Source organism: Choloepus didactylus, chromosome 6 (genome assembly GCF_015220235.1).
Source record: "Choloepus didactylus isolate mChoDid1 chromosome 6, mChoDid1.pri, whole genome shotgun sequence".
In the NCBI taxonomy this organism is placed as follows: Eukaryota; Metazoa; Chordata; class Mammalia; order Pilosa; family Megalonychidae; genus Choloepus; species Choloepus didactylus.
The window spans coordinates 140,770,686-140,787,086 of record NC_051312.1 but is presented as its reverse complement, the minus strand read 5'-3'; the positions used below and the strand labels follow the sequence as shown (position 1 = coordinate 140,787,086).

Sequence of the window (16,401 nt, the reverse complement as noted above, 5' to 3'; positions counted from 1 at the left end):
TTGGTTCATTTTCCCAGTAGGCTTTGAAAGCAATCATTCCTTGCCAAAAAAAAGTGTACATTGTAACATAATTACTACTTAATGTTACATGGATTGCATATTTTTCTTTTTTTTTGTTTTTTTAATTAAGATTTATTCACATACCATACAGTCATCCAAAGTATGCAATCAATTGTTCACATAACCATCATATAACTAGTTATTCATTCATCACCCTGATCTATTTTTTGAACATTTTCCTTATGCCAGAAAAAGTGAAAATAAGAATAAAATAATAAGAGTAAAAAAAAGAACACCCAAATCTTCCCTCCCTTCCCACCCTATTTTTCCTTTAGTTTTTTAGCCCCCATTTTTCTACTCATCATCCAAACACTGGATAAAGGGGAGTGTGATCCACAAGGCTTTCACAATCACACTGTCACCCCTTGTAAGCTACATTGTTTACAATTGTCTTCAAGCTTCAAGGGTTGTAGTTTGATAGTTTCAGATATTTACTACTAGCTATTCCAATTCATTAAAAGCTGAAAAGACTTATCTATATAGTGCATAAGAGTGCCCACCAGAGTGACCTCTCGACTCCATCTGGAATCTCTCAGCCACTGAAACTTTATTTCATTTCATTTCACATGCCCCTTTTGGTCAAGAAGATGTTCTCCATCCCGTGATGCCAGGTTCAGATTCCTCCGTGGGAGTCATATTCCTTGATGCCAGGGAGATTTACACCCCTGGTGTCAGATCCCACATAGGGAGGAGGGCAGTGATTTCACCTGCCAAGTTGGCTTAGCTAGAGAGAGAGGGCCACATCTGAGCAACAAAGAGGGGTTCAGGGGGAATTTCTTAGGCACAATTATAAGCAGGCCTAGCCTCTCCTTTGCAGTAACAGGCTTCTTAAGGGCAAGTCCCATGATAGAAAAATAAAAATTTGAGAATATCACTTATTACACCTGCACCACTATTACAATAGTAGATCTGATTTGCTTAAGGAAACCTAGTCAATAAATAGTGAAAGGATTATTATCTCTTTGCAAAGATTGAAATATTGGTAATACATAAGTGGTTTCAAAATCTCAGCTCTGGTAATTCCAAACACCTGAAAACAAGTATTAGAAGTATTCCATGCATTACTGGTCCCAAGGAAATGAGCATATTTTAGTAATGTGAAAGAGAATTCCATGGAAGATAATTGTTTTGTGCCAGTAACTAGGGATAGGGAAGGATCTCCACACTAAGGTGTTATTGTTTAGAAATGCCCCATCTCATTTCTATTGAGAAAAGAAAATGTAACTTTGTTAAATCCAGCTGTCACATATTAGAAGTGTTCATTTTATTTTTATTTAAATGTGTGTTTAAAAGTTTAATCCTGAATTCTGGTGCACACATATTTTTATCTAGAAAACCTAGAGAAATTATCATCTTATTGTTCCCCACTCTCTAATTGCTCCCCATTTTCTTGCAGCTGGTGTCCAGATACTGTACAGAGTATATTCTTAAATGGTGATTTTACTATTTAGGAGAGAGTTTTTGTTACGAATATATTTGAAGATTGACTTTCTTCATACTGTCTTTCATTCTTTTGGCCCTGGCAAGATGTACAGTAGATATTCATCATCATTGCATATTTTTGTCATTAAAATGTATCTTTTGTGCTTTTAAATGCAAAAAAAAAGAATATATTGTACATATTAATTTTGAAAGTGCACTGGAAAGTAGGGAGTGATTTAAGGATTGTGTTTAAGAAGGGATAATGTTAATTGGGTCAGAATTTCTGGAGGGTAGGGACAGGAATGTCTGCACTTTTTGAGAGGAGGAGCAGTTTTTCAGTCCCAAAGCCTTCAGGATATTGAGCTGGAGCCCTGGGAGGGGGGCACTCTATAGTACTTAATAATGAACAGCTTGCAGATAAATTGTGGTGTTATGTGTGTGTATTTCTGGGAAAGCTGATACTTATGAAATATTAAGGCAGCAAAAGACAGCAGGGAGGAAGCTGATTCCAAATACATTCTTATAATTTTAGAAAACTTCAGAGATGAGGTGCAAAAGGCACTGAACAACTTAAGAAATCAAACAGATAAAGACAAGAAAGAGTTAAGGAAATGGCTGAAAAGAAAGGAAGGGTATGATGCATCACAGGTTAAATTGAGCTGTATCAGAGAGGAAGGGGTAGTAGACTGTGATATCTGGAGTGATAATAGTGATGTACATGTGAGTAATTCACAAGCAGTATGACAGAGCACAGCACTGTGTGTGTGTGTGTTTGTGTGTGTGTGTGTGTGTGTGTGTGAAAGAGAGAGAGAGAGAGAATGTGCTCCAAGGAGAGAGTGGGGGAGTGAATAAGAGAGACAGAACTAGGATGAGGGTGAAGGTTAGGGTAAGAGATGGCAAAGATGTAGGCTAGTCCTGCAAACAATGTAAACACATTCAGTAAAGATCCATAATAATTGTCCTGAAGTCCCACATTGCCTGAGTTGTGTCTGTTCAGCCCAAAGTCTAGTAGAGCGTGGCTCCGATCTGTAGAGTTGAATTAATTCCTTGATTTTGTATGAGCATAATCATTTTAATGATGCTGACTATTTTATTTCCCCCAGTATTCTATGGTTCTTTCCTGCCCACTGTGGGAGCCCCAATTTGTGCACACTCTGCGATTTTTGAATATCTTGAAATGTTTCCTATAACCACCACTTACTTCTGTTTGGTGCAAGGATTCAGCTCTTTCAGAGAAGAGAAACACAATCCTGATGCTGGTTCCCCATGCTGAGCTATTATTCCAGCATCTAATAGAGTAGGCAGTCTACTCTACTAGAGGTATGTGCATGAGGTAACTGGGAATCAGTATATTGGTTTAGTAATTCTGGTTTTTGTCGATAACTTGATGAGATGTTGAAGAAGTTTTAATTACATTTATGGGATGCTGTGAAGATGGGAGAGCAGGTAATATAATGGATAAGAGAATCATGATCCACAATGATCTCTAGAGTGTTGGCCACAATTAACGAGACTAAAGTTCACATGGATAACATCAGATTCTATACTTCTGGACAAAAAAAGTAGAGAGAGTGAAAGAGACACTGCAGAGAATCAAAGTTTTTTTGTTTTGTTTTGTTTTCAATAAAACAGTCAATATAATTAAAGAGTTTAGCTACCTTAAAAGTTAGCTACTTTGTCTGCATTAGCTATATTTTTGTATTTAGAATGAGAAAACTCTAGTCATCTTTTATACTGTATTGATTAGACTACATCCATTTGCAAATAATGTATTCAATTGATATTACTTTTCTAGGGGAAATTGGCATTTTGAATTATATTCAGATGAGTCTGTCCATGATGGAGAAGGGAGTTGAAATTATATATTCATTTACTTTTTCATTATATTCACTTACTTTTTCAGTCTTTTAGTCATCTATTTATCAAATATTGTTAGATGCACAGTACCTGCCTGACAGTATTTATCATACTGTTGATAAAGAGATGAACAAATTGACCACGTTCTTGTGTTTATGGCACTTAGGATTTAGTCATAAAGAAGGACAGTAAACAGGGGATAAATACATAATATAATCCCAGGTGGCAAAAAAGTTTCATGAATAAAAGGAGACAAAGATTGGTCATAGACACTGAGGAATGACGAACTTTCAAATAGAACAGAAGGTTAGTTGTAGAAGTTGTAGTAGTTTCTGCCATGGGACACAAATAGATTTATTGAGAGAAAGTTATAGAGAGGCAGATTTTTCTCAATTTAAGTAAGATTGTTTCAACAGTCAGAACTGTTAAAAAAATAATAAGTCATCTTAGAAAGTTGTGAGCTATCCAGAAATAGGGATTTAAGTGGAGACTGAGTGACTCCCTGTCTGAGATATTACTGAGGGGACTTAAACATTGACTAGGGATATGACCAAAATGATGCCTTTGTATACTTCCAACTCTGAGATTTTCTGATCCATTCTGTCCCTTCAAATTATTTTTTATTAGGAAACTGTAGATTTATAGAAAAATCATGCAGGAAATACAGAGTTTTCATATAACCCTCTTCACATACACAGTTTTCCCTAATATTGACACTTTGTACTAGTATGGTACCTTTGTTATTATTGATGAAAAAATATTATTATAATTGTACTATTAGTTAAAATCTTAGTTCGCGTTAGGGTCCACTGTTTATATTGTAATTCCTATTTAAAAAAAAACAATTATTCTAGTAACAAATATACAACCTAAAATTTCCCCTTTTAGCCACATCCAAATATATAGTATGAAAGTGTTAAATACATTCGTAATGTTTACTACTATCAGCACCATCCATTGTCAAAATTTTCCATCATACCAAATAGAAACTCTGTACCAAGTAGGCCTTAACTCCCCATTCCTTGACCCCATCCCGGCCCTTAATAAGCTGCATTTTATTTTCTGACTCTTTGAATTTGCATATTCTAATTATTTCATATCAATTAGATAATACAGTTTTTGTCCTTTGGTATCTGGAAAATTTTACCCAACATGATGTGTTCAAGGTTCATCTATGTTGTTGCTTGTATCAGAACTTTATTCCTTTTTACAGCAGAATAATATTTCATTGTATGAATGTACCTTATTTTGTTTGCCCATTCATCTGTTGATGGACACTTACTTTTTTTCATCATTTGGCTATTGTGAATAATGCTTCTCTGAACATCGGTGTGCAAATAATCTGTCTGAGTAGCTGCTTTCAACACTTCTGGGTATATAACCAAGAATTGGATTGCTGGGTCATATGGTAATTCTATATTTAATTTTCTGGGGAAATACCAAACCATTTCTCACAGCAATTGTACCATTTTATATTCTTCCAAGAATGAATGAGTGTTCCTAATTCTCCACATCCTCTCTAACACTTGCTATTTTCTTTTTTTCTTTTTTCTTTTAGTAGTAGCCATTCTAGTAGGTATTTGATTGGTATTTCCCTAATGGCTAATGATGTTCAACATCTTTTCATGTGCTCTCTGGCTATTTGTATATCTTCTTAAGAGAAATGATTAATCAGGTTTTTGCTCATTTTTATATTAGATTGTCTTTCTGTTGTTGAGTTGTAGGATATTAAACCCTTATCAGATATGTGGTTTCCAAATATTTTCTCCCACTGTGTAGGTTGTCTTTTTACTTTCATGATGCAGTCCTTTACGTACATAAGTTTTTAATTTCTGTGAAGTCCCACTTATTTGTTTTTCTTTTGCTGCTTGTGCTTATGATGTAAAGTCTAAGAAAACATAACCTAAGGTCCTGAAAATGCCTCCCTCTGTTTTACTTTCATACTTTTTTAGTTTTGATTCTTATATTTAGGTCTTTGATCCATTTTGAGTTAATGTTTTTTTATGGTGTGAGGTAAGAATCTACCTTCATTCTTCTACCTATGGATATACAGTTTTCACAGTACCATTTGTTGAAGAAACTATTTGTTCCCCATTAAGTGAGCATGGCACCATTGTCAAAAATCAATTGGCCATAGAAGTGAGTATGTACTTCACTTCCGATGTATCCAGTCAAAACAGAAAAACTTACATAAAGTTTTGAATCTCCAGTTGGAAGGCCCTTTCTGTTTTTGATGGTTTATTTGCTTCTGTAAGTAATTTCTAATTTTATTGAATTGTGATCAGTGAATACTGTTTAAAATATCTGTACTTATTGAACCAGATGATGCTTTTTAATTGAAATTACTGATGTTATCTAATAAATTTGGAATATACCATTGGATGTTTGAGGTTTGTGTTCTGAAATCAGAGTGTGGAATTCTATATTTATATCAATGGTTACCTTATTGATTGTTACTTATGACTTCTAATTCCTTACTTATAAGACAGGTCAGTTGGTCAATATATATGGAAAGTGGGGTATTAACATTATTAGTAATATTGTATGTCCATCCATCTTCTTGCATGTTTAATCTGCTTTATAAAGTTTGTTATTCTGTTATCTGGTGTACAGATTTTTGAGTCATATCTTTATCATGAATTTTAGTTTTAGAATTAAAATATGTCCATCTTTGGTGTTCCTTTTTTTGTTTTTTGTTTTTGTTTTTGTTTGGCTTATTCCTACCTCTACTCAATCTGTTAATCTGTTATCAGGATCACTATCCCTGCTCTCTACTTTGCTTTCTCTCTGTCATAACTTTATGCATCCCTTTTTATTTAGCCCTTTCTGAGTCACTTTGTTTTAGGTGTCTTTCATGTATAGCATATTCTTAGGCCTTGTATATGGTGTCAAATTGGATATCTTTGTTTTTTAGACAGAGGAGTTAAGGTCATTTACATTTATTGATGACTGGCATGTTTTAACTCTTTCTTACGTTTTTAAAACTATGTGCATTTTCTTATATTTGCTGTGTTTCTCTCTCCAAAGATATGTACTCTTTAATTTAAGAAATGGATGTTTAGGTGGTTTTGTATACTTCTACTACTTTTGTTCTTATACTTTTTAATTGTACCTACCCTCTTGTTGTCTTATTTAGCCATTTGCACCCTGGTTTATCATTTATTAGTAACCTTTATTCAATTTATACCACAGCCAATGAGCTCATTCTATTTTTCTTTTTCTCTTGTTTTCCTTCTCTTCCCTTCAATAGTTTTATTTTTTCTACTTTGTCAAACTTACTACATTTTTACACTAGTCCTCCACTCTCATCTACACCATTGTTTTAATCAGGGAAGTACCTTTGTACATTTTATCTGCTTTTTGGTCCAAAGGAGAATTTGGTTCTTTTCTTTAGCTTCTGACTCCCCCGCTGATATCTCCCAGTGGGTCACATTAGAGATTCAACAGAGGGGTTTGAATAAAACTAGGAGACAATTTCCCAAGAACTGTTTAAGGCTCTCTTGACATTGAGACCAGAGATCTTTCAGCAACTCAGGACCTATGAGATGAATTTGAAAGCTGAGCAATCTCTCTGGGATTCTTAGAGCATTGACTGAGACAACAGCATGAACAAAAATATCTCTGAAACTCTATTAGTCATAAAACCACAAAATGTTCCTTTAACTCTTTCAGGATGTATGTACAAATGCCTAGAAGAAGGGTACACATTGAGTCTAAGTTAGTATCAGTGTCTGCCATTATATAAGGATGTTTTAATTTTGTTTCATATTCTATACCTTGGAGGCTCATTAAAGTCATTTCTAGCCTCTGAATATCTGCATTTGTATCAAGTTCCAGAACCAAAGCCAGCCATAATGATATCACTTTTTATGTTCATGTATATTTGCTTCCTTAGTTGAAATGGAACTAGGGCCTCGTCCATCTTTTCTGAACTTCTTTGTTTTAGTCAGATAGTTCCTAGTCTTGAACAGAACAGTAATAGGTCCTACAAATTGTACTTAACCAACAACTCTACTTCAACCACTACTAACCTAGGGAATAATTTTTTCCAGGAATATGTTGTGCATGAATGATAAAAGAAAAGTCATATGAATAACAGAACATGAAAATTTCATAGTTCTTTGACTCTCTTTGTGGTCAGTTGTGGAGTTTGTTAATCCCTTACTTTTAATAGTGCCTCATAATTTACAAAACGCTTTGTATTATGTAATATCTCATTTTGTGATGTCCCTGTGAAGCAGTTGGGGAGAAAATTATCAGCTCTATTTTACACATGAGATAATCAAATTTCAATAAGTTTGAAGGGATTTAACCACCGATAATACATATAAAAGCAGGTCTTGGTCTGGGACTCCTACATGACAATTCAGGGCTCTTTCCACTTCCTCATTATTATGAACAGTTGCTGGCATGAAATCCAAAGAATTTTTAACCTGACTTCTGAATTAAAGAACAGCTGGACTTCAATTATTAATAATGTTCTTCTGATTGTGGTCTGATTGTGGTGAAGTCTTCCTTATCATAAAAGTTACAGCTCTAAGCAACTTTGAAAATAATTTACTTGAATCCTTTTATTTTATAAATAAATCTGAGTCTCAGAGTCTCAGTGACTTCCCCAGAGGCACAGCTGTTTTGATCAAATGAACATTATATATGTCTGTCCAAGGGCTATTACTAATTGTAGAGTACATAGCCTAGTTTTCATAGTTCATGCTATTTTTATTGTTGGGATAGATTTGGATTTAAAACACCATATTGTGTAGATCCAGTTATAAATCAGCTGTACTAATACACTGTTGACATGTAAACTTCAGTACACTTTCTTGAATACTTTACAAATTAGTTTCACTGAAGAAGAGACTTCCCTGGAGAAGCCTTGGCATTTCTGGCAGTCCAGCAAAAGAAAGCTGAGAGGGCCCTCGAGTGCTACCATCTCCTCTGACAGTGGTTCTCACTCATGAGAACATATTCCTCAATTATCCTAGAATGGGAAGTATCTTGTTCCTTTTTCCAGGTATAATGGTGAAAAATTGACCATGGCTGCTGAAGCCATTGAATAACCCAAACTGCAGTCACAGGACATAGTACAGAAGCAGAAAACAGACTAATTACTGAATTTGAGAAACTAAAGATTAATTCATGTGGAAAGATTTTATGGAGAATTTTTCTCCATGTCCCAGGAGATTTATGACCTGTTAAAGTTTCTAGGCCCTTGGATAGGAAGGGCATAGAAGATTTCCTGGGACACTGAGATCCCAATGGTGGACCATCATCAGATTGCCAGACTTTTGGTTTGTCAAGTAAAGGCATCCAGACACAACAAGTAAATAAGAAGCAACCAAGAAATCAAACTATCCTCTACTATCAGTACCATATCAAAAAAATGAGGGGGTATTTTTAAGCCTAGCCACATAAAAAAAGAAGTAGAGATGACAACCTCTAAAAAAGAAGCATCTTTAAATTGGATAAACTTAGCTTTGGGAAAAATTTACATTATCCTTACTTCCTTGCCTCACCCCCCACTTTTTCTACTGACTAATGAAATCTTAGTCAAGAACCAACAATTGCCTGCAGACTGGGTTTTGAAAATTATCAATCTTAATTGCTTTGTGTTCCAGAATCCTTATTGGTAATGTGAACATATAAAATAACAAACTTCTTTTAGGACCTTTACTACTCTTGCAACAGACATTTGTGAACCCAGAGAATACTATGATTATCTTTTCAGAGGCTCATTAAATGCTTGAAGACTCCAATAAATCTCTGGGCTCAGTAGATCTTGGGGGACTTGTGTGTGCCCGAGTGTGTATGTGTTTCTAATGAGGTCCCTAAGCTTGGAAAACCTCAATTAAGGTCCCACATCACATCACACCACACTCTTGCTTTCATGATTGGGAAAGAAAGTAGCATGATCTGCTTCAAGGTCCAGAGAGTTTTTGTTATTAGATGCATTTTAATATTTTACTTTGAGCCAACCAAATAATTCAACTCTTGAAATACAAAAGTGTGCATTAGGCAGTAAGAAAGACTATAAAATCCCTAAGAACTTCAGTCTCTGTGCAGGATCAGGGTAAGTGCCCAGCTTCCTTGATGGCAATGTGCTCTATCCAGTAGAAGGACAGAATGGAGATTAGCAACAACTCACCACAAGCAACTTTTTTACTTTACCCAGGAGTATTTGTCCCCACTCTTCTTCACTTGGTTATGTTCTCCTCATCTTCTATTAACATCATCTTATGATTTCTTCACCAACTGGGTGGCACTTTATCTTCTGCTTCAGTGAATCCCAGTCTTAGTTCATTCAGCTCTGGTTTAGAGAACCTCACTGGGGTTTCTGGAAGACTCTCAAGCTGCTGCTTCCTTGAAACATGTCTGGTGTTTGTATTCATTGGGGTTCCTTGTCTTCTTGTACACCAGCCCTTACACACGGGTCTCTAGAGGAAAAGGATACAATGGCTGATACAGTCCCAGGGCAGAATATTTATTTTTGGACAGAATATCAAGCATAAATTCCTCTTTTCTGTTTTGCTCAGCTGGGCTCAAGGAAAGAATGTTCTCAGGCCCTCAGGAGATTCCTCCTTAATGGCCCTGCTTTCTTTCCTCTTGACCTCAGAAGCACTTGTCAAAGACAGACCCAGCCTAATGGGATAAAGAAACTCCAACACCTTATCTCCTCCACAAAAGGCTTAACTCTTCCAAACCCTCTCAAAATTTCAAAATCTAAGGACTCAAATATTTGAAAACTTAACTTTCCATCTTATCTTCTAAGCTTGAAATCCTTTCAACAGGCAAACCAAAGGAAAGGAGCTAGGATGAAGAAGAAACATGTATTTCCGTCTTCTCTTCACATCAAGGTAGTGTATTTCTGTCTCTCTGTGTTTTCTCTTCTCTATTTAATCATATTAAAAGTATATTTGTATTTAATATACTATAAAATTATAATTTCATATAAATTAGGATACGTGTATATATATTTAAAATGTTCAAATTTAGTTAGCATTTTTAGAGAATGAATTTGCAGATGCATTTAGTTGATCACAATAATCATTTGAAGCATGTATTATTATTCCCATGTCACATATGAAGTTACTGAGGCTTACATTAAATTCCAGTGTTGCTTGAATCTGCAAACTGGTAGGAGGTAAAGTCAGCACTTAAAATAAGGCTGCTTTGACACCAAAGCCTTTCCATTGATTTGTTGAGTAGGCGTTAAGATCTGTCTCTACTGTTAAGCTCATTTAAACTTTTTGTCATCAAATAAGTATGGGAAATACTGAGTTAAAGTTGAATAGATTTATTTCCAGCAGAAAAAATACCTTTAATTCATATTCAGAACATTTAATGCACAAATGTTCACTGTGAACTTCCAAGAGAGTCATATCCTAGGACATAGAAGCACTCTATTCTCCCTCCCTCCCTCACTCACCCTCTCTCTCTTTCCCTGTGTCTCTTTCAATCTTTCCTCTTTTACTCTTTCATTCTCCCTCTTTCTCTTTACTGCACATGTTGTTCACTGTCTGGTAAATGAGTCTCAAGGCTACGAACACAGTTTCTTAGGGTACCCTTTAATACTCCCATGGGAAAACATTCCTTAAGTAGTTTTTATTGTGCATTTAGTATTCTGTTAGATGACGGACTTCTCAAAAACCTATCACTTTTCCTTCCTCTGTATTTCCTCCAAGTGATAGTCCATATTAAGTAAAATTAAGAGATGAAAAATTAGGCCCGTTTTGAACAATGTATGGATGCTCATTGTCTTCAGGGTGTTCAGAATGAGTGAGCCCTTTGTCCCTCTTGTTGCAAATCTATATCTGCATGTTCCTTGAAGTGTTTTGAAATCTGGACCATTCTATGACATTTCATAATTCCCACCTGCATGTGTAGATTCTCACCTTAGAGTTTCTCAAAAAGTAGAAAAAGTAGAAGAACATAGCAGGAAAGAACAAGGACTCTGGCACTGAAGTTCCTGGACTAAAATCCTGGCTCCAATCTTAACTCTCCTTCAATTCAGTTCTTCATTTGCATAAAAGAGATAAAAATAGTATTTACTTATGGGGCTGTTGAAGAATTAAATAATGTAATATATGTAAAACCCTCCAAAATAATATGCAGTTGAGGAGGATGATGAAGAATCATTACTCTCATCGCTGATTCCATTTTTCTAGTAGTTGGACTACTCTTCTAGGTGCTTTAAATGCCATAGCAATTAGAACATGTGTCCATGGAGGGTTTTAGTAGGATGTCTATTTAGTCCTGTTGAAGGTGGAAAAGGCTTTCGACAGAGTCTCTTTTCTGTCTTCCCTTTTGGTCAAGCACAACCTTGCCTTGCTGTTCAGGAATGACTGCTGAACACCAGCCTGAGTCTAACAAGTTCCTCTTTGAAATTATCCACCCATCACCCTCTGACCCCTAGCTAGGTGTTTTCCTCACTTTCACATGGAATTTGTCTTCCTTTTCCTGTTGATATTCCCATTCATTATCTCTCTCAGAAGAATTGAGTTTGCTCTGTCTTTACCCAAGGTTCTACTCATTTCTTGACTCCCAAAGAGCAGTTGATGGGCTTCAAGTGGGGGAGAGAATTCAGTATCTGTAGAAATTCAATCGAGTAGGCATTTTAAACTAAATTCTTATGAAGAACAATAGTACTGAAGTGCCTACTATGGTCCAGAGACAATATTAGGCATTATGTTATATTATACTATACTATATTATATCTATATTCCATATACTATATATTATATTAACACTTTCTTCATTACATTTTTGGATTTTATTTTTTACTATATGGTATACTATAATATACTATACTACAGACTGATGTAGGTGTGTGATGGCAGTTGGATCAGGAGAATGAAAAGGTCTATTTCAATTTTTTCATGTCCACTAGGCTCTACTAAACATGCAAAGCAGTTGTGAACATCCCTCCCTCTTCCATATCTGCACATCCTTGAGTTACCTTTGGAATTTATTTTGTATTAAAGGTTTACCTACATTTTTATGTAGAGAAATCTTCTTAACCAAACTTAATATCTAGGAGGTATAAATTAAAAAGTGAAATATATTCAACTATTTAAAGATTTAAAATCTGTCAGCAAAGTTGCCATAAATAAAATCAACACATAAACAATAGATTGGAAAAAAATATTACAAGGCAGAGGACAGATAAAATGTTAATTTCTGTAATAAAAGATATCTACAAATTGAATTTTTTTTAAAAAGGGATAAACAACCCAATAAAAATAAGCAAAAGCCATGGTTAGGAATTTTATAGAAGAAATCCAAATGGCAAAAACATATGTGAAAATATGCTTAAATTCACTACAACACACACACAAATGAAAATAAACAATGTCATTGACACCCAGTATGCTGACAAAAGTGGGAAAAAAAAATATTGTTAGTAGAAATGCAGGAAAAAGGGCACACATGTATTGCTGCCAAAAATGAATATTTTTATTGCTTTATAAATCAATCTACCGCCATTTATATAAAGGAAAAATCTTTAATCTATAAATAAATATCTCCCCTGGGAAAATATTTCTTAGAAATATAACACCAATATGTTTATGTGTTTCCATAGTTTTAAAAGCATTGTATTTAATAGTAGCAAAAAAGTAACTAGAAACAAAATTAATACCTGTCCATAAGAGGATACTTATATAAATCATAGTTTATCTACATCGCTTAATATTATGCCAGTATTTAAAATAGTAGATTGGAGCTATGACTTTTGACTGGGAGGAATTTAATGAAAGCATTTTCAAATGAGAAGGGAAGATGCAAAAAATAAATTCTGCATAATAATAGTATCCTACCCTCTATGCAAACAATGAAAAAACTCTGTGTATTTTTGTAAAATTATATGTGCATGTAGGAACATAACTGGGGAGAAGTTCATTAAAGGCTAGGGGTTGGGAGGTGAGGGTCAAAAGACAAAGGGAAAGATAAAGTCTCCTTTTTTACTAAAATAAAAAGAGCACACATAAATATGCATGTAGTTGCATATTTGTGTTTGATATGTGTTAAAAAATCTGAGATACAAAAAGAGGAGAAAAAACATTAATTTAACTTGATTTTAACTTAATTAAAAGATGGTAGAGAGTGGAGGTGTGCAAAAAAAAGTGGTTTGGTCAATCTCCACTCCCTCCAACAGCCCAGTCATCTTGAGGAATGGTCATGGACATAACATATCTCAACAACAAATATTTGTGAGTTAGCCATGAGGGTCCCAAAGATGAGTAGATTCAGTTTCTGCCCTTGAAGACCTTAAAGCCTAGTGCAAGAGTTCATTGAGAAGTAACCAGATAGCTGTCCTATAGTCACTGTGTGATAAAATGAAAGTATATGACAAGGAGGGCACCAGGGATTTCAAAAGAGGTGGTGTTTAAGTTGAGTTAAGAAGGATGAATGAAAATGATGCAGATGATATAGACAGGGAGAGGCAGAGGAAACAGCATTTGAGAGGTATAGAGGCATGCAAACTTTCTGGTGTATTTGAGATATGCAAATTTAACGTGTTGCTGGAGTGCAAGATGCCTTGGGGGATGTGTGGGGCAAAGCGGGGGAAATAAGCTTAAAAATTAAATTACGGCCTCATTAACATGGGTCTTAAATGTTAGCTAAGAAATTTGGATATTTTTCATGAATGTATGGTGGAATCATTGAATGTTTCTACATAGGAGAATAGAATAACTAGAACACTGACTAAACACCCATCTAAAATGACTCCAGCTGAGAGGCTAGTTCAGGCTGCAATAGGTATACTAGCCACATTTCAATGTTTCTTCTGGAAAAGTACAGTATACTCTCTTATTTCTCCAGATCCAGAGGCCAAGTTACCAATGGTACTGAGCTATGGAAACTCAAGGTTTCTCCAAGTCAGCAATGATTTTTTTCATACAGCCTTGGAAGCAGCTTTTCCTGCCAGTGTAAGGGCTGTTTATTGGGCATTGGGGTCACACAAGTAAGGAGGTGGTAATATACCATTAGCTGACATTTCTGGGGAGGGTTGAGGTGTGAGAAGACCTTCAGGTAGACTTTACAGCTAGTGGGCAGCAGAGTTAAAAGAGGCTGCCCTTCATCAGTGATTCCAGTGGTCAACCATTTTGCCTCCCCATTCTTGCCTTCACAGTACTTGGGTTTCTCCAGCTTAGTGGAGGAGATGTCATGAGAGTATTTCTGCGTCTTAAGCCCTGTTGCTTTGGGCTGGGGGAGATATATGTGTTCATACTGTGATAATCAGATATCTCACTGCCAACCCTACACCCATTAACACTCCAATTGGGGGTAAGAGTGGCCTCTCCAGTGTCCTGAGGCCTCTTTCTCTCCTGGTTTGCAGATGCAGTGGGAGATGCCTGCAGTCCTCACAGTGTGAGAAAACTGGGAAACTGAAAGTGTGATTTCAATATTCCATCAGTCTATCCTTCTATTTAGCTGTTGACACATTGCTATTAGTAATTCTTCCGATAAAGGTACTAGGGTCTTGCTGCCAAATAAAGGTAAAGAAAGTTTCTGAGTTAGTCAGAGGAGTATTTGTTTTCTGATCAAAACCATGGGGCCAAAGTGGAAGAGGTCCAGGGTACTTTAAGGAGTTAGGGTAGGGGTTTCAGGACCACATGCATGAGTTGAGAAGAACTTGTGGTTCAGTTTTTCTGTCCCTGTCAACCTCTTTTGTGCAGGTCTAGTTTTGTTTGGGGGGGGAATTAAGATCCAATTTAACGTAATTTTTATTTTCCATTTTCACAGAACTCCCAAAAGAAGAATGGCCCTAGGAAATGATTCCACAGCAACCATGTTTGTCTTAGTGGGTTTAACACAGCAGTCCGAGCTCCAGCTGCCTCTCTTCCTCCTGTTCCTGGGAATCTATGCAGTGACTGTGGTGGCAAACCTGGGCTTGATCCTCCTGATTGCAGTCAGCCCTCTGCTTCACACCCCCATGTACTATTTCCTCAGTAGCTTGTCCTTCATTGATCTCTGCTATTCTTCTGTTATTACCCCCAAAATGCTGGTGAACTTCCTAGGGAGGAACACCATTCTTTATTCTGAGTGCATGGCACAGCTCTTTTTCTTTGTGGTCTTGGCAGTGGCTGAGGGTTACCTCCTGACACCAATGGCATATGATCGCTATGTTGCCATCTGTAGCCCTTTGCTTTATCATGTGATCATGTCCTTTCGGGTCTGCTCAGTGTTAGTAATTATTGTCTTCTTCCTTGGCTTTCTTTCTGCCTTGGCTCAAACAAGTGCCATGATGAAACTGTTGTTCTGCAAATCCAACATCATTATCCATTACTTCTGTGATGTCCTCCCTCTCCTCAATCTCTCCTGCTCCAGCACACATCTCAATGAACTTCTACTTTTTATTATTGGGGGGTTTAACACCTTAGTCCCCACCCTCGCTGTCTTCATCTCTTATGCCTTCATCTTCCGCAGCATCCTTGGCATCCGATCCTCAGAGGGTCGGTCCAAAGCTTTTGGAACTTGTAGCTCCCATCTCGTGGCTGTGGGGATCTTCTTTGGGTCTATCACATTCATGTATTTCAAGCCTCCTTCAAGTAACTCCCTGGAACAGGAGAAGGTGTCTTCAGTGTTTTACACCACAGTAATTCCCATGCTGAACCCTTTAATATATAGTCTATGAAACAAGGACGTGAAGAAAGCATTAAGGATGGTTTTTATGGGGAGATGAGCATTGATTTTGGAGATCTGCAGATGAAAGAAATTAATGGTTTCAATGAAAATTGTTCATTTTTTTATCTTTCCTTTGTGCTTTAATACATATAGTATCTAAATTTTAGATGTAGTTTTCTATCCATAATTGAATTTCATTTCACCAATCAAATGAAAAAAGCATTTAGTAAAGCAGTTATTAGTGTTCTTACTTTTTGCCAGGAAAACTGAGGTTGTGATAGTTTTTATTACTAACATAGTGTGATAGAAAAGGAACTGGGATTCACATTTTACCTAACATATGATTCCTATCCACATGGGCTGCATTTGCTTATTGAATATCTACTATGTGGGAGGTAGTATGTTGTTCACTGACATGAAAGCCAAGAGATACAT

General features: G+C 36.1%; 1 protein-coding gene across 1 annotated transcript; it reads left to right on the top strand.

Moving 5' to 3' along the window:
• Window positions 1–15,100: 15,100 nt before the first annotated feature.
• On the top strand, window positions 15,101–15,976 carry LOC119537778 (olfactory receptor 8D1-like). Its single transcript, XM_037840346.1, has one exon. It carries the CDS (start codon window positions 15,101–15,103, stop codon window positions 15,974–15,976), a length of 876 nt encoding a protein of 291 aa, XP_037696274.1.
• The last annotated feature ends 425 nt before the right edge of the window (window positions 15,977–16,401 follow it).